Below are 21,081 nucleotides of genomic sequence, written 5' to 3' on the forward strand. Positions count from 1 at the left end.
TCATTCAATAAAACATCTTTAAATATCCGCTCTTTCATTTCAGATCCATAACATAGAACTGTGGTCAAAAGCACATAATTTTATATTGTACTCTTAATACATTCACAGTGTAATTGAGTTTCGAATGACAATGTAAATCAGCTGAACACGTCTGAAATTTGAAGAATAACTTTGAAGAATAATAAGAACCTTTGAATATCAGCCCACACAAAGGGCTACATTTCAGGAGCTCCCTCTACCTGAGCATTGTACTTCAAACTGAGCTGAGCCAGAAGGCAGTAACGGCCACCTTTCCACCACAGACTTGGCCCAAAACTTTTACAAACTAGGTCTCACTCCCACTCCCGCACCCAAGTATTGGTAAGTGAAACAGAAAAACACGTCAAGATAAAACAGAATCTTTTGACTTTATTGTGCACGACAAGTTGGACATGACAAGTGTTTCGTCTGCATGCTGCAGCTAACACATCTAGTTATGTACATTCAAGTTTTAGACACAAAATTGACAAGAAAAATAGACAACCCTCTCATTGTACCACTATTTCTCAGATGCAGCAAGTAAAAATATTCTCTGATTATTGCACAAGCGGCGTAGATTACAGATTAACTAGAAAATCATTCCATAAAATGTACAGCATTTCATATATTCATCGATCAGTAGCAGAAAGGATCATTTATCAGCTGTGCGTTGAAAAGCTTAAAGAGGAGATGTTTGACACGGATGACTGGAGACACTGAGATCATGGGTACACACAGGATGAAATCTGCCCCAACACTCCAGATCGTAGCTGATCGACTATTTAAATGAAGATTGTTAAAATTGTTAAAAAACCATACCATTCTTTGAATAAATATCGTCGGCGTGATGACTGAAGATTTCCTCTACACCAAAGAGTAACATGTTTGGCAGGCTTCTGGTGAACCTGGTGAATTTGAGCTTTTAAGATGTCAGTCTGCAACAGTAAACATCATGAGGATAAAAAACGTAACGGAACATTATGAGGCTTAACAGGATCTAATTGTACATCTTTAATAAGATAACCAACTGGATTCCAACATAACAAGAGCGGATGAAATTTGGATGGATCGAAGCTGAGTTGGCCAACTCATCGATGAGCAACATTTGGACAGAGAAATAGCTGCCCGACGTGCAGTTAGCGTGCACTAGTACAGACTGTATCTGTAGCTCTGTAGGGACGGCAAAAGATCGGCAAGTCTTTGGCTGTCAATTGAACTGGTGTCAGTAACACAATCTGTTAAGTGTCTGAATTTACACCCAAAATCTTTTCATCATAAGGCAGGAGTTAAAACATTTGGATGGCTAGACTTTGATAGTGTGTCCTCAGCGGGCTTCGCCGTCACGTAGCAGCCTCGTTGGTGCTAGCTTGTCCTGCGTTTGACGTGGCCGGGACGGGCTCCTGGTCCGTTTCTCGGACGCAGATCACGGCGTCACCGCTGACGTTGATGAGACACTGAGCCTGAAGGAGACACAAGGTGGATAAATGACTGAAAAAACAACCAGTGACATGCTTCTGAATAATGATAGGCACACAAAGTATCATGAAACAGTATTGCAGGGTTGATGAAACAGTGTCCTAACTTTCAGAGGCCATTAGATGGTGGTCCTTGTTTAGAAATGATGTGATGAACTGATGTTCAAGTTCTAACATTTTAGTAGCAGACAGTGCCATCTGGTGGCCTCTGTGTCATGAAACCTCATTTAGCCATCTCTACTGTTACCAATAGTAGAGTATTTTACCTGATTCTTATTTGGATTTTCCATAAGGACACACTCCTTCATGCTGTAAGACACGACAGCGTTTCCACCCAGAGCTGCGACATGAGCTCGGACCATCGCAAACACCTCGGCGATGAAAGAATGGAGGAAGCCACTGACGCCACCCTCCTGCAGACAACACCCAAAACAGACAAAAAGGGTAAGTATTTCAGTGTTTCTGCCCGAGATTTGCGGCGTCTTTGTGGCCGTGCCTCTCTGAGTGACGTCGTCTCTCTGATGAAGAACATGTTGATGATGCCGAGGTACTTGATGATGCGCGTCCCAGGGAGGAAGGAGAGCGGCGTCATCTTCACCACGGTCACTGACGTCCCCCCGAACGAGCGCGTGGAACGCAGCGAGCGTGAGCGTCCTTCCGGGAGTGGACTGGAGCGCTCCAAGGATGAGACTAAAGGTTGATAAACCAGACCCAAAAACAGGGGTGACGTCGTGAAAAGTCAGACACTCATGAAGAGCTTCCTTAGTCACACCTCAAATGATGAAAAACGAAAGGTGATGGCAGCGTCAGTGTGTGTTTGTGTGTGTGTGAAAGCTGCCCTCTCTGTGTCACATACACCCCACATGCGGTGTCACATGGAAGCGAGCATGGCTGCGCAGGTCATGCAGTAAGACGAGACAGTTAGACAGCGTCTGCAGACAGACAGACAGACCTGGGCATGGCTGTTTGTGTTACCAGAATGTATTGAATACTGACGTCTCTTGCAAAAGAGGCTTGAGAAATGGCGACAGACAGAGAGCTATGAGCTGAGCAACAAGACTGCAAGCCGGAGTGTGAAAGGAGCGCCGTCGCTTGGCTGCGATGTTACCTGACATGGCTTCCATCCTATTAAACCTTCACATCCACAGCTTAAGAGAGCGCTAGCTGCAGAAAAGCTTCTCCACACTGCCACGTGATTCTTGTTCATGAGATTTGGACTCAATCGTCACACACTGACCAATCAGAATACTTTCACACTCAAGCTAAAATGTAGCTGCTGGTTTTTGAAGGGCTCCTCCCCTCAACCACATGCGAGGAGAGATGTTTGGATAGTGGGGGTGTCAGTAGGTGTTTCTCAGTGTCAAAGAAGGGATGCTTCACCACCCAAAGTCTCTACATTAGTTGGGACAGTCCAAATTTTCAACTTGAGAATTGACACGAAGTTAAGCACGAGTCTAAAGGCAGAATTATTTGAGCTTATATGACCTTATTATTATCCTCGTGAACTACAAATGCAACAACCACCATACTCTCTTGATTACTTGCAAAAAAAAAATACAGATCTGTTCAGTCACTCCACAATATTTGAGAGAAATACATGCACAGCTATCATTACAGCATCCTTCCTTGGCAATGGAAAACACTGTTGTGAGGATGTGTGCGTGTCTGTTTGTGGATCTGTGTGATCACCAGGGTGCGCTAGAGACTGTGTCCTCCTACTTGTCTTAACTGATCCTCGTCTTATGGTGTGAGCTTTCAGCCTAAGCAGCTCTAGCCAGGTGCTGCATCTGTCTGCAAAGGAACCGTAATCAACGGAGGCAGCTGGAGAGAACACAGACACACACACACGAACATAGCCCGGACCCAAACATTGAGACACGACACAACCCAAGAGGACAGACAACAATGGACAAACAATCAGAACAGGAAAAAAAAACAAAAGTGGATGAGGTCTGAGAGCAGTGCAGGATACATTTGAGAAAATAGGATGAAGGGTCGTGAGGTAGGTTTGTAGGGAGCAGGGGTCAGGGAGTCGGGAGGGGGTGGGATATTGGAGGTAGACTTACCTCTTGGAGAGACATTGGTACTTTCTGAGACACCTGCCAGAGACACACATGCACGCATGAAACAGACTACTTTGGACAAAGCGAAACTTGATGGTCAAACGCTTTTAAGGATAGAAACAGAAATAGGACACACACAAGCTCTTAGCAGGTCGTGAGCACAGAATTTCGATTGACCTTAAGGGAAACCTTGTAAAACCTTGCAAAAAAAGACATTTTACATTTCAAGTTTGCAGTACACAGCAGTACACGAGGGTTTAAACTGAAAAGGGAAATGTTTCACAAGTAATCGTGACAACAAACAGACTGCTGTGCATTATGGGACTAGTGGTGTCATTGATCTGATCACAATGAGGAGTCTTCTACTTGTTCAATGCAACATCTTCCACATCACTACTGCAGTTCCACATCCAAACAAGTCATCTAGGTTCACAGCAAAATCAGCACATGGGTCTAAACAAAAAAACACCACCTCTGATTTACCTGCCGATCGAACTATAACCAGCTGGTTTTGGCAGAGTTTTGCAGATGGGATGAGTAAAGAGACTTTACCTGAAGTGTTAGCGGAGTAAAGTGGCAAGGTGTGTTAGTAAAGGAGGGCGGGGTGAGAGATGAGGAGCCACGCAGGAAGCTTGGTAAGGTTACCTGAAATTTTGGATACTGAGTGAGGCTGAGCAGTCGACATGTCCGCGCAAAGCTCCAGAGGAAATTGCAGCTGCTCCTCAGCCTCATTGGCCCCTAAGAAGAAGAGGGAAACAGGCATGACAAACGGACACGCTGCTTCTGAACCTGCAGGTATTGGGTAAGAAGATGACATACATAGAATGATCTTCCAATAAGATTAGTGCTTCAATTACTGCAAATAACAATTGTTATGGTACTGAAACACAGACCTTTGGGCACAGGTTTGTCTTGTGGCTTCTCCTGGGTTTGCTCTTTGTCGAATGTCATGGCGACAGCTGTCACTGCAACCTGAGAATAGATTTTAGAGGGAGGTCAGGTAACGTTCAAAACCTCCTCATACTTCTGGTCACCATTAATGTGAGGTGATGCTCACCTGAATAAGCTCTTCCTCGGGAACCGCCACAGTGAAGTTGAGATGACAAAGACAGCAGGGGATCATAGAGCGCAGCTTGAAGTAAAAACTCTACAACAGGAGGACACAGAAAGTCTTTGTATTGGAACAAATTCAGCAGAACCTTTTCTAAACTATGAGGAGACGCACCTTCAGCAGGTTCTCACAGAGGTCTGTGAAGATCTTGTTCAAGCCCTGATTTGTCAGATTGATGTTGCTCAATCGAAATACCCTCACTGATGTAAACATCTGCAAACAGATAGAGATTCATTTAAACAGGACGCCAGAAATCAATGCAGTACCAGGAGCTTCAATAGAATAACAGCCTCAACAAAATATTCAGAGGTCAAAGAGTAACAGAAAAAAAACTGCACATATGAGTGTGATATGAAGGTACTGAAATGTGTGAACCTGTATCGCTGAAGTCCAGTTGGAAATCCCAGGCATGATCTCAGTGTTGCAAGTGTAGAAACCTGAACGTAGAAGAAGTCAGACTCATACAGTTCACAGAGGGTTTAAGTTTTAAAGTGAGATCATAAGTACCTGAAGGTGGCGGAGTGTCTGTGAGGAGTGAGTGGATGTCCTCCACTGCATCAGTGTCATCAATCTACAAACAATTTTGAAGTCGTGTGAAAACTAGAACAGTGAGCTCCACATGTCTTTACATTCTCACCTCTAATACGAAGGCATCCTTCTTGCCGTGGGAGAGGTCCAGTTCTGACACTTCGTCTGAGCTTTCCGAGTGGGAGCGGAAAAGTCTTGATCGCTGTCGGGGCTCGGGGATGGGAGATCCCACTATTTCTTCTGCAAGCTCCTGTGAAGCGCACACAAGTCTGATGTGAAAAAAATGGAGGAAACGGCCGTCTCCCTCTTTTCACTAGGTTCAATGATGGTTAATGGCACACCACATGCTCACACTCACACAACACCCCATCAGACGCACGCACCATTGAACACACACTGCTGGTGTTGATTAGAACATAAAGTAAAAGTAGTAGGTGAAGAACAAACACGGGTGAGAATGTGAATGGGCGAGTCTTAATAAAGACAATGAGTTTAATGGCTGTAAGAGGAATGGGTTACACAATTTCCTGCGGCCAAATGTCCCCAGTTAAGGGCCGTTATAGAGTAAAGGTGCTGTCATTAATAAGAGTGAGAAACTTGTCATGCTGTGCTGTGTCTCACAGCCAATGTTTGCGTGCTCAGTACCATGTTTATGTCCCAGAGCACGTCAGGATCCAGCGTAAATAATTTCTTTAACAACCAAAGAAAGACAACATGGGTAAGTGCATGATGGTTTAACAAGGGCAGACTGAAGGGTACATTTTTACAGACACTTCCAAGTTGGCACCGGAATCTCAAATATGAATAGATGACAACACACATGTTCAAAAGAACATGTCTAGTACATTTATATAATACACACATTGTGAAATTGGTGTAATGTTCCACCAATGAAGGGAAATAACTAAAAAAAATGAAGCGGAAAAAGATGTAAACAACTTAAAGGAAACAGAAAATGAGGTTGAATCATGAAAATTCTAAAACCTCACTGGAGAAACAATGAAAAGCTTTGTGTCTCAATGAAAGCAACATAAGCAAGGAACAATAAGGAAAGAAAACATATTAAGGGAAAGCAGAGTCAAGGGTAAGTAAATAGGCTTCTTCATTGGAAGATGCTACGCCCAGACAGTACTATTTTTAAGGATCAAGGAGTGACTTCTAATTTAAGATTTTCAGTTAAAAATGTATGAATAATAAGACCATTTGTATTTCCATCACTGTTTCAAGAGTTGTGGGTTCTCACCGGTGGGTTCACTTGATAAATCTCTTTGTTTTTTGCTATTGTATCGTTGATTCTCTTCTGGATGGTCAGGACGTGTTGCTCATTGCTGAGGTCACCAGGAGTCTTCCCAGCGATCTGGATGCCGCCTGGAGCAGGAAGCGCCGACAGATACACGCCTGTAGCAGACTGATGGAACAGATATCCTTTCAGGGAATGCAGGTCAAACAAGGAGGAATGGATTTGTTTGTGAGCAAAACCTACAGCCAGACCCAGCAGCATGTTCTCGCCCACACTGATTTGTATATGTAGACCAAACAGAGCGTTCATGCTCCGCAGCTTCAGCTTGTTCATCAGCTGAGTGTGCAGCTCGTACTCCATAAAAGGAAGCAGGTTGGAGATAGCAGTGGCGTTCGCTTCGCCTTGGGCTTTCTTCTTTAGACGACACAGCCTGCAAGACACTTCTGCTGGTCACGGACAGAGATATTGTTTCACCGACTTTATGAAGAATAAATAAATAAAAAAAATTTAAATAAATAAATATTTTATATATATATATATATATATATATATATATATATATATATATATATATATATATATATATATATACACACACGGATGAAAGGATAGTCTGAAAACAGACTAATGACATCCATTTTCATTCAAGAACTGGACAAAAACTCTCATGGTGATTCAGCATTAAGTAACACTAAAATTCTCAAAATTTTAGTTGACTGAGACTGGACCAGATTGAACTCTGAACTCTGTTTTCAGTCAATGAAATTTGTAGTTTAGTCTCTTTTTGACAAAAAATCATTCATGAACAATGTATACGTCTTAAGACGGACTGTTCAGTATGTTTTCATTGTCTAACTGTGTTTAAAACACAGGTGAGGTGGCCACAGTCCTCAGTTGGGGCTGCGGAATGAGCCTGTATAACAATGGCCATAACTATTTGGTGTCAGACTTCTAAACTTTGTTTCTGAAGATGTTAACGTTTGAAATAGTGCTGCCAGTGGAGATCAGTAACTCACATCAGAAGCAACTGAAGTGCGATGCGACTGATGAAATCAACATGAACTTTTGGTCCAGTTTATCAATGAACAATATTACATTATATATTTAGATATAGCCATCATCACTTTTAGCATTTGCTAACACTACTTCTGCTCAAAATCACATGCATGGTGATGTCAAAAGTGTACCTGGCTTGGATCAGACAACCTTTCCCAGTGACTGCTGCTTCAGGTGGCAGGTCTATCGTTGTAAATAATACATCAGGGACCTTAAGAAAACCATACAACAAAACAATTGAACAGATGCTTGGCAAGACGACTAACAGGTAAAATTTCACACCTTTTGTCGTCTACAGTGGAAACAGTAGGTCAGCTGAGCAGGAAAAGGCATGTTGAACTCATCGTATGGTATGTGACAGAAGCCACAGCTTGCAGGGAATGGCTCATCGAACCTTACAAAAACAGGCAAATAAATCAGAGTCAACATCCATCGGTCAATCTGCAACATAGAAGTTTTGGTCCTTTAATAGGAAGCACAACCTGTTATCATTACTTCCGATGTCCAGACAACCTTCGCGCATGTAGCGTGGATTGAGGATAGCTGCTGTCCCTGACGCGGACAAGATACACACCTCCTCACTGTTGAAAGATATAAATTCAAAGGCTGAAACAGTCTTTTAAAGTCCACACTATAAGTAAAGCAGCGATCAATCCAAGAAAAAAGGTGATAACACAAATATGATGCCGCAGGAAGTGAGTATGCACAGCCACATACCAGATACTTGTGCTCTCACTGTAACCAACAACAGCATGGCAACCTAGAGCTTTGGCATGAGATTTGATTTCCTGGCGGATCTCCTCCCACCAGGCATCGCGGGTCTCTGGTTCATCTGAAAGAAATAAGAAACATCGTCTCCTCAAAAATCAGATTTTAAAAATGCCCAAACAATGAGAACAGTTACACCGAGAAACAAGGAGTAAAACAAAGTTGCAGCAGTTTAGTAGCTTGAGCTGAAACATACCAAGTACCTTTCAGCATGAGTTTGCATCGCGTGCTGTTACAAATCTACCACTTACCAGGAAACAAATAGGCAGCAAAACAACAGGTAGTATTTTCGGGAGATTAGATAGTGCAAGCCAAAACAAAGTATCATATTGAAGGACAACATGATTTAACAATCATATTATGATGAAAGATGATGATGACAAAGAAAAGTCATTATATATTCTGTATCATCAATGCGGTGATGTGTCAGTACAGAAAGTGTGATGAGGACAGTTCGTCTCTCTCTTCTCCGTCTCATTACACACATTAGGTTAGTTAAATTACCTTACAGCTGATATCAAAACAATTGCCTGTTTGTTCGGGCTTAATTCAAATAAAACAAGCAAGCAACAATAGTGGCAAACAAAAACAAATTACAAATTGACAATAAAGAGCAGGAATCCTGGTAAATCAATCCTGATGTTTTATTCTTTTTCAATCATGTCAGAAGTTCAGCCAGCCGCTACCTGCCACATCACCCAACTGCAGTCATCCGCACAGAAAAGAAACATATTTTCACCTGGTGGCAGTGAGCTAAATTCTAAATAACATGGCAAAATGTTAGGGACACTCTCAACAACATCATCAAAAGTCAGAAAAGGGAAAGCTAACAATGGATCTGAAAATATATTTTGGAGGCTGGCGCATACTGCCAGTCCTTCAGGTGCTTGAGAAACCTTGGAAGAGAGAGAAACTGATAAATAAATGGGATGATGGTGAGTGAGGGTAAAAGGATGGGAGGTCAACTCAAGAACCATTTAAACTGATAGTACAAGCATCAGTGAGCTCCCATAAACAAGAAGCAGAATGTTACACAGGCACAGCCACACCAACGTGCACGCTTGTGAGCATGTGCACGCTCATGGGCAGAGGAAGGGGGGCCATATTCATTGACTGTCAAAGAGAATCCATCCTCCCAGATCAACTCTTAATTTCCTAATGCAACATCAGTGCCCATCGCTTCTTGAATCCATCCATCCCTCCATTCATCCATCCTTTCTCTTAGCATGAATACGGCCCAGTGAGTTAGGGGTGCACATGCCTGTTTTTTTTTTTTTTTTTTTGTCACAGTAAACCTACTAAACCTCCTCCGGTCTAGACAGGTTTGACGACAATGCAGATTTGGGAAGCACCATAACAGCCACAGCAACAATAGGGAGAAGCTGTGGTTCACTTGTGCAGCAAGATGAGCTGGGTGGGAGGGTAACCAAGCCAGGCTGGGCGGGTGAGGGGACACAGCGCATGCTCATCGCAGGTCAGCACACATACTGGCACATATTAGAGAGGAGAATGACAGCTCAATGACAGCACCGCTGTAGTTGCGGCAACTTAAATTATACTCTACAAGAATGCAGTTTAAAAAAAAAAAAGGAACATCACTGAGCTGCCATCTCTCCAGTGGGTGAGAGCAGTAAAAGGGGGGAAATACCTGCAGTGACACTATTCCAGTCTAGCAGTTTGTATGAGCGCGTGTTACCCAAGGCTGGGCCAGAACGCACCGTTAGTACAGAGAAGAGAGAAAAAGAAAAGAAGAGACAGTCTAACAACAAGCACGACACAACAGCAGCACTCCACAGTCGTTATACAAACACAGACAACACATTACACGACCAGCCAACAACCACACACACCTCTCCAAGAACAGAGTGGAGAATTTTGAAATCTCAGGCTCAGATACATGTAAGGAAGAGTAATATTTAGGCCAAATAAATACAATAAATATGGATTTGACTTAAAAGCATCCGTCAGGAAAACGCATCAGATAACACTAACGCTGTTAAACTGAGTGAAACTGCAATGATGTGAGCAGTTAGTTAGAGAAAGACCATTACAATTAAATAGAAAAGTTAATGGATTATATTATAGATAATATATTATTGAATTTACTGCTTTTAACAAGGCTGTCTTTGAATATTGCACATCACAAGAGCATGACAGTGAAACACCTCACCACACAACACAACTGAAGCGGCAGGCAACAGACTGGAGCCATGCAAAACTACTGCTCCTCTCTCCAGGGACAGCGACTGAAATCGCCAGACACACACGCTACCATCACCAGCACCAGACGACACAGTGCACAAAGCTGGTCAGCCAAAACCAAAAGGTGAAAGTCTATCCACATGTCCGTCCTGACTTTGCCAACACTTTTACTTCTTTGTGTGGTCAAGACCAGGAACAGCTTTCACCCTCTAAGAACGGACACGTTATGACATTTTTCAACCTCAGGGAAACCAAAACTTTAAACAGTTTTAAACACAAGACGAGAATTGGGCAGCATCACTAACAGCCAGTGACAACAGAACTGGACATCCACACGACTGTCCACAGAGGCGCTGAACCAAATTGTCTCACATGACGATGGACAAGCTGCGGGGAGATGATAGCAAATCTTCAACTTTTAACTCACCTGGGTTGTGGATTTGGTCGAGTAGTTTGACAGAGCGAGCACTGACCACTCCACCGACGTGAACCAGAAAACCCGGAGGAAACGATGTCAGAGTAAAGAAAGGAAACTCCTGGAAAAAGAAAGAAATTTGATTTTTAGGTTGGAACTTACAGATAACAATACTTAAAGGACGACTTCAATACAGCAACGCTAATACATCAACAATGGCTACACATCGATTCATTTTTAGGCACTAGTGATAAGGACAGCTATTGTCTGAAACACCAGTGAAACTGAAGTTGCCGATCACTTACTTTCACGGCACATCAATATGTATGTAAACATATTAACATAATCAGACAAATAGCAACAGGTCACCACAGATACATAAGTGATTAAGTCTTCTAAAGAGGCTGCGTGATGACGTCAAACTTCATATCCCACTTTCATCAGATGCTTTAAAGGAGTAAGACAATGTCAAAAAAGTGCCAACATGCAACAAGGATAGGTGGGGTCGTGTGCTCTCCATGCAAAGTGCAGCCCTGAGATTTTCCCACATCCTTGCCTGCACTTGTTCACGCAAAACTTGAGAGCATGTCAAATTGATCTGGAAGAGATTGAGAAAAGGTAATGTGCATAGGGCAGTGCATCAGCATAGAAGGGATTCAATCAATCTTTTCAGGTCCATATGAATACATGTGCCTAGATTTGGGGTTTTCATGCTTCTTTCTCTTCTGCAAATCCATGCAATCGGTTGCAAGAGAACCGGAAATATGTCGCAGTTGAATCTGCAATCTTGTTTAAAAAAAGTGAGGAATCAACTTCAAGCATGCAAAAACTGAGGTAGGTGGATGTTCCTACTGGTAAAAACAAGAAGAAGAGAGCTACATCTGTCCAGAGGTAGACGACAGACACAAAATGATGATGTCAGCGTGCTTATTTTGTCTGACACAGACAACTCACACTTGGGTAGAAAAGACTTCAATAAGGAAAGCGTTCTAAATAAGTATCCAGAGGGCACACGCACAGTCGCATATCCTTACAAAAAAGGACACAACTACGCTAGGGCCCCCGCAGATCCAACATGTCTGTCAATCTATCAGAGCGCAGAGAAAGAGCAGCTGCCACCCAGATTGCTCTGCATTTTGCACAAGGCAGCCTCTCCCTTTTTGAGATCCATAAACCTGCATTCACGGGGCCAATAAAGACTTGATTCCGACTGTGTGGAGGCCCGGTCCGGATAGAAAAGGTAGGTAAAGGAGGGACGGAAAAGGAGAGTGTCACAAAGAGGGAACATACCCTGGCATTAAATAATAACCCAGAGGAGGACGCTCCCTGAGAGCACAGGTGGTTGAGAGGAAAGAAAAGGTAATATTATTTGTTCTTAAACATTCATCAGCTTATTAGAGATATTCGCTAACTTCTGACCACCAACGTCCATCCATGCTGAGAGCTACTGGCACAACAGGACTTGACAGGAATTCATGTTTGGCAGTGAAAATGCATCTACCTCTCATGTTTGCATTGGCATATTTTGATTGAGAGCTGATCGATTTCCAACAGGACATTTTTTCTTTAATGTACATCATTTCAAACATAAGAGTGAGGCTGTGACCGTGAACATACCCTCTGTTCTAATGCAGTCTGCGTGTGCTGTCTCAGCAGCGTCTTCAGAGGTCCTGCCTCTTTGCCTGCACTTCCACCGCTGCCCATGCCTGATCATGGAAAGAAAAAAGTCAGATAAGGTACCCACTCATATAAACAGTCATTCCTGGCAATAATAATTATGTGGTATTGTTATACTTCAAACTTCATGAACGGTCTTGTATATATAAATACCTGTCTAAAACCCAACTTGGGCATTTTACTATCATACCAGCCAAATAAAATACTCAGCCACATGCTGTAGTGATGTGCAGTGTTGCAAACAGCATCGTGTTTGTGGTCATTTCCCAATTCCAAACCAATAGTTCCCTCTCCCATCCAACAACCCAATTTCACTTCACCAATTTAATGGTTTCCAACCACTGTTAGCGACTCCTGTTCCTTCCTCTTCCTCCATCTACCAGTAGATTTCTTTCTTATACAGTATATACATGCATTTATATCGATATACAACTGGGTGAGGAAGATATAGCTATCTCTCCCATAGCTGGACAAAGGAGTTTACATGCAGAATAATAACTCTTCTCATAACTTCTCAGCTCCGATGTAAAGATCAGTGGAAGGAGCTTTCCTTCCACCCACCTTGTAGTTTCCTCTCCTTCTGATCTATTCACATTTTCTTCCTTCCAGCCAACTTTAAAACCTTGATACCTTCCACTACTCCTTCAATCTGCCACTCCAGCCCACCGAAACTAGTTTTACCTCCAGTCCACCTATCCACTTCATCCCTACCTGACAGGTTACTTACCCATTTTCCCTTTGCGACCCACCTCTCTACCTTTCTGTCCTCTCAAATGACCCATCAAAGCAAAATCCCAAGCTTCATGAATCGGCTTATGAATCTGTATTGTCACACCAAATCAAAGCACATTTGTTGTCAGTGTTCAAAAGCCACTTGTGGCATCACGGCAAAGGTGTTTCTCATGCAAGGTGAGAATCTAGAGAACAAAACCAGCAAAAGTTAATTGACTTCATATTTTAAGTCGCTGTGTCATGCCAACGCTAGGATTAGAGGGCGCACACGGACAGTCCTACTATACCCGAGGTGTCCAACAGCAGGTCCTCCGTGAAGGACACGCTCTTTCTCAGCAAGGCAGAGTCTGAGTGGGTGCAGGAGGGAGGGGGTGGGGTGGCAGCTCTAGGGTTTGCTCGAGGGCCACGAGCGATTGAGTCGTGGCGTGGGGAGAGAGTGTCAGTGGAGAAGGCAGGGGAGCTGGGACAAAGAAAGATCCCAGGCCTGATAGTCACCGGCCTGGGCCTGGCTGTCCAGCACAAGGGGCAGGAATACAGAAAACAGAAAGGATGAAAATGGAGGGAAAGAGTCAAAAAACAGAGGTGGGGCAGTATGAGCTAAGAATAAGTTCATTTCATGTGTGATAAATGGTTCTTTAATTTAGGAGTAAGGGTATAGCGGGCGAAGCTACGAAGAGGAGTTGGATGATTAACCCGAGGAGACCTTGAATCAATCGCCCCGTACGAGACACAGTGCTTCTACTAAAAACAAAACAGAGGGATTCACAAGCCACGTTCACAAGCCAAGTCAGAGACCAGAAAGAGTTCAGGTGTCATTTGTGAAACCAATCATATACTTTGAAGCTGAGTTTATATTTGGAATTAATTCAAGTTTTGTTCCAATTCTGCACATCATTAAAGAGCCTCCATAAAGATAATTAATTTAAGAGATTTTATCAGTTTTCTGAACAGATGTTTATTTGACTTCTGGAGGTCTTAAGTTAGCTAGCAGACCAATTATAAAAGACCAAAGAGAGTACTATCATTTTCAGGACAATAAACCAAGACTGCATTTTCTGTTCACGTTACAATATAAATATATTCAAAATGTACTTCTCCTACAGAGGTTTCCAGTACAGTAAGTCCTCCACCTTAACCTATTAAGTCAATCCAATCCTCAACATCCACAAACCACATGGATTGTCTTCCTCTATGCCCAACCACTCTACACTCCCTCCTACCTCCTCTCATTCAAACTCATGTATTCTGTCTTGCTGCAACTCTCCTTTATTTCTGTAGGCTCCGGCTCATACCAACAGCTTATTTCATTGCCTCCTTTTGGTCAATAAAAATGACTATATCATCCAAAGAAATCATCATTGTAGTCCATGACTACAACAAACAACATAAAGGACAGTGTCATTTGTTTTGCCAGAGTTGAACTCCAACAGTGGAAACTTTAACATAAAAATAGGAAGGAATTAACAAAGTCAAACCTCCACCATATCTCCTGCCTTAAAACATAGCAGGGTCTCCCGCAGTATTGCATCATGAAGGACCTAAAATTAACTTAATTTATTTCATTGAATGACTTTAAATCCAGACTGAGAGCACTTTGAGACAGCCTCCTTGAATTGTACCCATTTTTAACTAATTTGTATGTCATCTTAATTGTGCTATTATTGTGTGTGTTGCTGCCTCTTGGCCAGGGCTCCCTTGAAAAAGAGGTTTTTTATATCACTGGTTAAATAAAGGTTAAGTAAGTAAGACTGCCACCTAGAGAGAAAGCTACAAATACCTGTGAGCACTCAGGCACGCTCATTCTCAGCCCGTCTCACACAGCCATAATTTAACCCTAAAATAAAACCTTCAGAACGCACTCTGTGACATTACAAACACGACAAGGTTCTATAAGCAAACACACCGCGCTGTCACTCAGGGGAAACCTGCACAGCATACGATTAAATGAATAGCATTTACCTCCACGACTGAAGAAGAATTGTATGAACAAAACTGAAAAATGCTCAGCCATACATAAACCCTGGACCTTGGGATCCAAAGTAACACTAACTAACTAGTGACACAGTGTTTGCACAGCAGTATTCCAGAGTCATTATAGCTCTAACTGATGTTTTCAAGCAAATATTCAACTCTATGTTGTGTTTTAAGTCCAGTTTTCGATTTTTGCTGACAGCAATTAACAGGTACATTGTTTAAACCATTTAGAAGTTTATAAGTTGTCCCAAACAACCCTGAAAGTTTTACTGAAATACGTTACTTTTTTGTTTTGGAATGAACAGGTGAAACCGCTAATGCGTTACCTCCGCCACTCCAGAGGTAACTAGAAGCTACGGTAGTAATATTTGATACACATCAATGTGAGATATTTCAATAAGAGAGTGTCTAGACAAAGACATATTCATTGTAAAAGCAACTAGGTCATGTGAACGTAACAAGTGAATCCTAAGCACAAAATAAATCAATGATGGATAAAAAGAAAATGAACATGTATAAGGAACAATAAATAAATAAACATAAAAAAACAAAATGAAAATAAACCACCAGAGTAGCACCACAGTGGAGGGGCAGGGTGGGAGACCACAGGGACGGGATGGGCCATGTGTGCTTACCCGTCTTAGGCGTCAAACTGAGGTCTGTGTCTGATGATGAGGACTGGCGGCTGCATGGCTTTGAGGGTGAAAAGGGGGGAGGAGAGGAAGAGGAGGTAGGGAGGGCTCTGAAAGGGGTAGTTGGGCCGGAGGACGAGGGCAGGTCCTCACCAAAAACCGGCCTGCCAGGAGAACATGACATACACATCAGTCATCACCTTTCCCTTGGACTGTGTATACATGTGGGTCAGTGTGCACGGTGTGCGGGTGAGGTGTGTTGGAGGTGCTACGGGTGGATAAGGAGTTGAAAAGCAAGCAGAGAAAGAAAAAAAACAGAAGAGAAGAACACAGTAGGCGAAAGAAAGCAAAAAAAACAAAACAAAAACACAAAGGTCAGCTCCAACACAGGAGAACAGCAGAAGCAGAAGCATGTGTCCCAGGGGAGTCGAGCGAAGGTCAGGTGACTGCAACTGGGATCAAAAGCTTTCCTTTTGGATTAGCCGTGCCATTTGGGCACATTAAACATCAGGTAAGGGAAAGGTTGTTTCTGTGGGAGGAGTCAGGGTCTGCCTTGCCACTGTCTAGGGTTTGAAAAAAAACTGCTGAGCGAGACAAAAAAAAAAAAAAAAAAAGGTCCTCACCTAGCTTTGAAAATGCTTGCCTAGCTATCTTTTCACCTCATTCGCCCAGACATGAGCACCTTTCCTGCCACTGCATACCAGTAAAGATGAGTGTGGGAACAGAGACAGAGAAGTTCTGGGACAGTCTCTGGGAGCTGCAGGCCGAATGCACGGGGCTGTTGTGGGTGGAGCGACATCCGTGGGCTAAGGGAGACCTGGGACAATCAGCACGCAGACAGAGGAGAAGAGAGGACCAGTTTGGACACACAAACACACACAAAGTAAGAGACAACCCAATCCAGTGAAGCAGGAGGTAGAGAAAAGCAGCGCACACACATTATACAACACAACACTGTGGTCAATTACAAATGACATGAAACTGCAGAAATCATTTCAAATTTCACAAATGCATTGAACATGCAAAGTTTCTATGACTGGAAAACAAGTGTGTGTTCTGAGGCCTGACTGTCATTACTGTTTAAACAGCATTTTGTTTGCATTTGGAAAACATTCTTTCATTCAATAAAACCATCTTCAAATTAGATATTGAACTGTGGACTTATCGTGTTAATTGAGCTGCGATGAAAGGGGGCGCTGTCTTGGCATGCAGAACTAAACCGACAGACAGAACTATATCGAGTATAGTTGTGGTCAATGTCACCTTTTGAGAACACTTCTTGTGACTTGATAAGAGTCTACAGTTTTACTTTACTTCTTTGACTTTAGACAGACAACACATACAGTTCTTGTGTATTTTCTCGTGGTAGGACTTTAACCAGTGAATTATGAATTATTAACTACAACAAAAAAATATTTAATTTAATTTAATTTAACAGTTTGCTCTCCAGACAACACGGAACCTTTGCAAGGGCACAAGTTCCTGGTCCACTGATCACACTGATGCACAAGACACGTCACAGATAGGATGATAACAACAACAACAAACATGGAGGAATCCCTGAACAAAAGCAATCTGTTTGCCTGGCCATTGTGTTTTTCGCTACACAATGTTTCCAGTGTTTCTACTACTCTGAATGTATTTGAAATTCTTATAAAATTGAAATTCTTATACAAATATTTTCAAGACATTTAAAGAGCTTCAGCTTTTTTTTTTTTGAAGGCGCCAAGGTTCACAAGATTAAAAGGTGTTACACTTGTGACATCACAGAGAGCAGAGATGGGGGATTCACAAGGACAAACAGACTGGTAAAGTTGCATATCTGTGCTACATACTCACTAGCAGACGCAGCCCTAGAGCATGCAGAGGAAAGCCATGCAAGAGCGGTCTACAAGGGCAGACAGAGGAGGTGGGGTTGAGGAAGCTACCGTGTTCATGTGTGTGTGTGTGTCTCAGGGTGTGTAATGTGTTGGCTGGTTGCTTTGTTGACATAACTCAGGTGACAACAAACACTCAAGCATAATCATTTCAATCTAACTGGGACACGCACAATATCTTCAGGGCCACATTCACACTAAAGATGTTACTCACACAATCTCTCTCTCATGCACGTAATTCCACCATCACCAAGGCCACATCCATACTAATGCGCTTGGAGTATCGTCCGAATAAATGTAAAAATCTGAAGTTATGAAAAGTATATCGCATAACAGCCATGCAGAATTTTACGGTGCTCACCAGCTTTTGACAAAAATAAAGTAGAGATAACATACGTGGGAGTACACCAACTCGATTTGAACCTCTTGCCACAATGTCATTGCAACACCAGCACTCCAAAACAGTAATATGGATGTAGCCTGGTTAAAAAAGACTTGCAAAAAATCTGAGGCAGAGCACATGCGTGACCAGTCAGTACTTACTCCTTTCCGTCTTTCGAGGGTGAATTACAAGCGTTGGAAGCAGGAGCTGTGTTTGGGTGTGTGTGAATGCCGTTGCTGCCAGAGCTCAGCTTGTCCAGCGTGCAAGCGGTACCTATGGCCCTAACCACCAGTCCCGACTCTCCTTCCAGGTCGAAACACTGCAGGTAGCCCACCACTGCATTCCCACCCATCTCCAATACCTTCAGACCAATCTTCCTCTGGAGCTCTCCTACAATAGTAGAGATGTTGACAATGTCTTTAGCTATTGAATAACTTTTAAAACAAGGGAAACAATGATCACAGGTTTCTTTTGGAACACCTACTACTGCTTCACAGGGGGTAGGTATTATATTAATGCCGGTTAGAGGCTACATTTAATCTTGTCCCCATTGCTAAAATAAACTCAGCGTTACGCAGGTGAATGAATGAAAGTACAATGCAACATGAAAATGGTCTTACCTGACATGAGTGAAATAAGTCTCTGTCGGGCTTCGTTTGAAGCTCGTGGGGTTCGAATTCGGTCAATCCATTGGTATTCTGGGTCTTCATTAACCACAAGCTCCTCCACAAACCCATGCACCATTGCGGCACGATAATACCTCGGAATGGAAGTGGCTGCAGAGGAGAAAGGACATTTTCACCAATGGACAGATTACAACCACAGGCTGGATGTCAGCCAACTATTTTTCATTCTAATGCTAGATGCTACATACATCATAGTGACAAAAGAGAGCACGGTATATGTGGCCATTCTGAGCCTGGATGGCAGTGAAAATGGAGGAGTAGAACAATCCAAGAATGATGAACCAAGGATAAATCTATCCAGGTTTTGATAAGTAAATGTTGTATTAACAGGGAATAAGTGGGACTCACTGCAAAAAAACTTGACCCCGCAGGAAGACTGTCTGAAGCGGTTCAAATCATTGAAGAGCTCTACTTTGACAAGAACGTTTATCTCTCCACGAATACCTGATGAACACAAACCAGATTAGAGATTATATTTTTATTTTATTTTTTCCCCCACAGACCACTGCTGATAATTTTACCATGTATGGTGTCATAGATGGGAAACCATCCTGAGATGACTGAAGCAGCTTCTGTGCACAGAAGCGGGTCAATGTCAATGTAAACCTTCCCGATGGCATCGTTTGCACTGTAAGTGTCGTGGTCCAAGACCGTGATCTGCAAAGGCTCGTCCTGCAGGTCCTCATCATCCACCTTAGTAAGCAGAACACAGGGATTGTAAGAAAACCCGAGTGCCACAAAAAACGTGAAAACCAAGTGATGTCTTTCACCTCAAACTTAAACCACTCCGAGTTCCACTGTGGGTTGAGAGATTTCGGACACACATCCGTTTTAAATGTTGTGTTGCCAAACTTCACCTGACAATTTAGACAGAAACATCAATATTCATTTCAAAGGAAACTGAGATTTACGTTGAAGATGAGACACAAACCTCGACGAAAGCATCAGTAAGATCACTCGCTCTGTCCATGACAGGCAAGTGGCGTCCTGCCACTATTTTGGCTTTTAATTTCCCCGGCATGGCTCAACGTATGGCTCATCTAGGACATAAAATAGTGACACAGAAATCAAATACAAATGTCAGTGTAGCTAACATGTAACACGCTGATGCCCTCGACAACTGCGGGCACGGGCGTCACATGCTAGTGACAGCTTCAATACAGTATTTAGCCGCATGAATATTATCATATTCGTAAGACTTAAGAGACACATATCAACTTTTGCAGACTGCGCTAATATGGAAAAGGTTTTCGTAGCGCTCTTGTTAACGCAACAGTCTCGTTTCATCATCAGCTTTACGCAGTTAGCTAGATTACGTTAGCAAAGCTAACACGAAAAGCCACTTACGAGCGCTACCTGATCGGCCATGTTTTGACAATCACGTCACGATACCGCCACAGGGTCCAACAACACTTTAATTTCACAGAACTCACCTGTCAAGAGATCAACAAACAGCTGTCAAAGCAGCACTTGGCTCGTTTAAATCGCACATTTTCGCCTGTAGTCCAGCGCTCTCCCTATCTCTGCCGCGGTACTGCAGTCAAACTAGCCGCCGCGATTTTCCATGCGCTTTTGTTACATTACTATGGTAATATCGTCATGGAAAAATGATGGCAACGCTCTGTTTCCTGTTTTCAAAATAAAATAAACGAATCAGTCAGGATAGAGATCATAGCAACAACAATACTATCCAATTAATCTGTAATTACCATTAAAACATCAAATACAAGCCATTTCACGTATTGTTGAATATTTTGTGTCTACACATCAATTTTAAAACAACAGGAAATGGTGGACGCCAGCGATTTGGCTACCTTTGCTGGAACCGTAAAGTTTGTACTAAGGGCGCAGTAGACATTTAAAGGCGAGCCTGCGGTGTTTATTTCCACGCCGTTCACTAAACTGCGTTGCAGTCATTTAATACACGATACACATCGATACACATTCACTGGTGTTGTGACGGTTTCGCAAATCGAGACTTTAATGTGACAGTAGTGTGCGTTGATAAGCAAGCATGTGATATGTTGGTCTGTGGGGCCTTCATGTCAGCTCGGAATTTTTGCTTGCAGAAGGTAACCGTAAACTTAGTTTAGAAACGCAAATAAATAATATAAAATAAACACACAATTATATAAAAAGTATCACGTACAATCTAAGAACCGTGTGCATTAAAGCGCAGATTTTGTTTAATCTGTTGTTCACATTTAGTTTCTCACGTTATGCCAACCTATTTTACTGAACTGAA

At 42.6% G+C, this 21,081-nt stretch overlaps 1 protein-coding gene across 13 annotated transcripts; it reads right to left on the bottom strand.

Moving 5' to 3' along the window:
* Positions 1 to 25: 25 nt before the first annotated feature.
* On the bottom strand, positions 26 to 20,427 carry c2cd5 (C2 calcium dependent domain containing 5). 13 transcript variants are annotated; one of them, XM_053885063.1, is made up of 31 exons: positions 20,270 to 20,427; positions 19,768 to 19,876; positions 19,607 to 19,693; positions 19,358 to 19,529; positions 19,185 to 19,280; positions 18,771 to 18,926; positions 18,312 to 18,540; positions 16,593 to 16,708; positions 12,494 to 12,582; positions 12,167 to 12,202; positions 10,889 to 10,997; positions 9,908 to 9,961; positions 8,209 to 8,323; positions 7,974 to 8,072; positions 7,774 to 7,885; positions 7,623 to 7,702; positions 6,679 to 6,865; positions 6,439 to 6,603; positions 5,841 to 5,885; positions 5,305 to 5,445; positions 5,175 to 5,238; positions 5,043 to 5,104; positions 4,782 to 4,880; positions 4,614 to 4,703; positions 4,450 to 4,528; positions 4,202 to 4,294; positions 3,560 to 3,592; positions 3,213 to 3,314; positions 1,990 to 2,183; positions 1,760 to 1,906; positions 26 to 1,478 (listed from the first exon to the last, which is right to left on the bottom strand). In XM_053885063.1, exons 2-31 carry the CDS (start codon positions 19,855 to 19,857, stop codon positions 1,359 to 1,361), a joined length of 3,261 nt encoding a protein of 1,086 aa, XP_053741038.1. In that variant the 5' UTR covers positions 19,858 to 19,876; positions 20,270 to 20,427; the 3' UTR covers positions 26 to 1,358. The 13 variants fall into 13 exon arrangements, with proteins under 13 accessions (XP_053741038.1, XP_053741040.1, XP_053741035.1 ...); XM_053885060.1 differs by lacking the exon at positions 16,593 to 16,708 and adding an exon at positions 15,895 to 16,055 and having other exon boundaries at positions 27 to 1,478; positions 3,213 to 3,284; XM_053885059.1 differs by lacking the exon at positions 16,593 to 16,708 and adding an exon at positions 15,895 to 16,055 and having other exon boundaries at positions 27 to 1,478.
* Between the last annotated feature and the right edge of the window lie 654 nt (positions 20,428 to 21,081).

The sequence above is a fragment of the Synchiropus splendidus genome, chromosome 14, assembly GCF_027744825.2.
Source record: "Synchiropus splendidus isolate RoL2022-P1 chromosome 14, RoL_Sspl_1.0, whole genome shotgun sequence".
Classification (NCBI taxonomy): Eukaryota; Metazoa; Chordata; class Actinopteri; order Syngnathiformes; family Callionymidae; genus Synchiropus; species Synchiropus splendidus.

Bases quoted from the DNA above. Each gene is read 5' to 3' on its own strand.
- c2cd5 (XM_053885059.1), bottom strand. From the start codon at position 19,857: ATGCCGGGGAAATTAAAAGCCAAAATAGTGGCAGGACGCCACTTGCCT. The intron at 10,998-12,166 runs GTATGTTCCCTC...TTCTTTTTCCAG, and splicing joins GGTTATTATTTAATGCCAGG to GAGTTTCCTTTCTTTACTCT. The intron at 3,315-3,559 runs GTAAGTCTACCT...TGTTCTCTCCAG, and splicing joins TACCAATGTCTCTCCAAGAG to CTGCCTCCGTTGATTACGGT.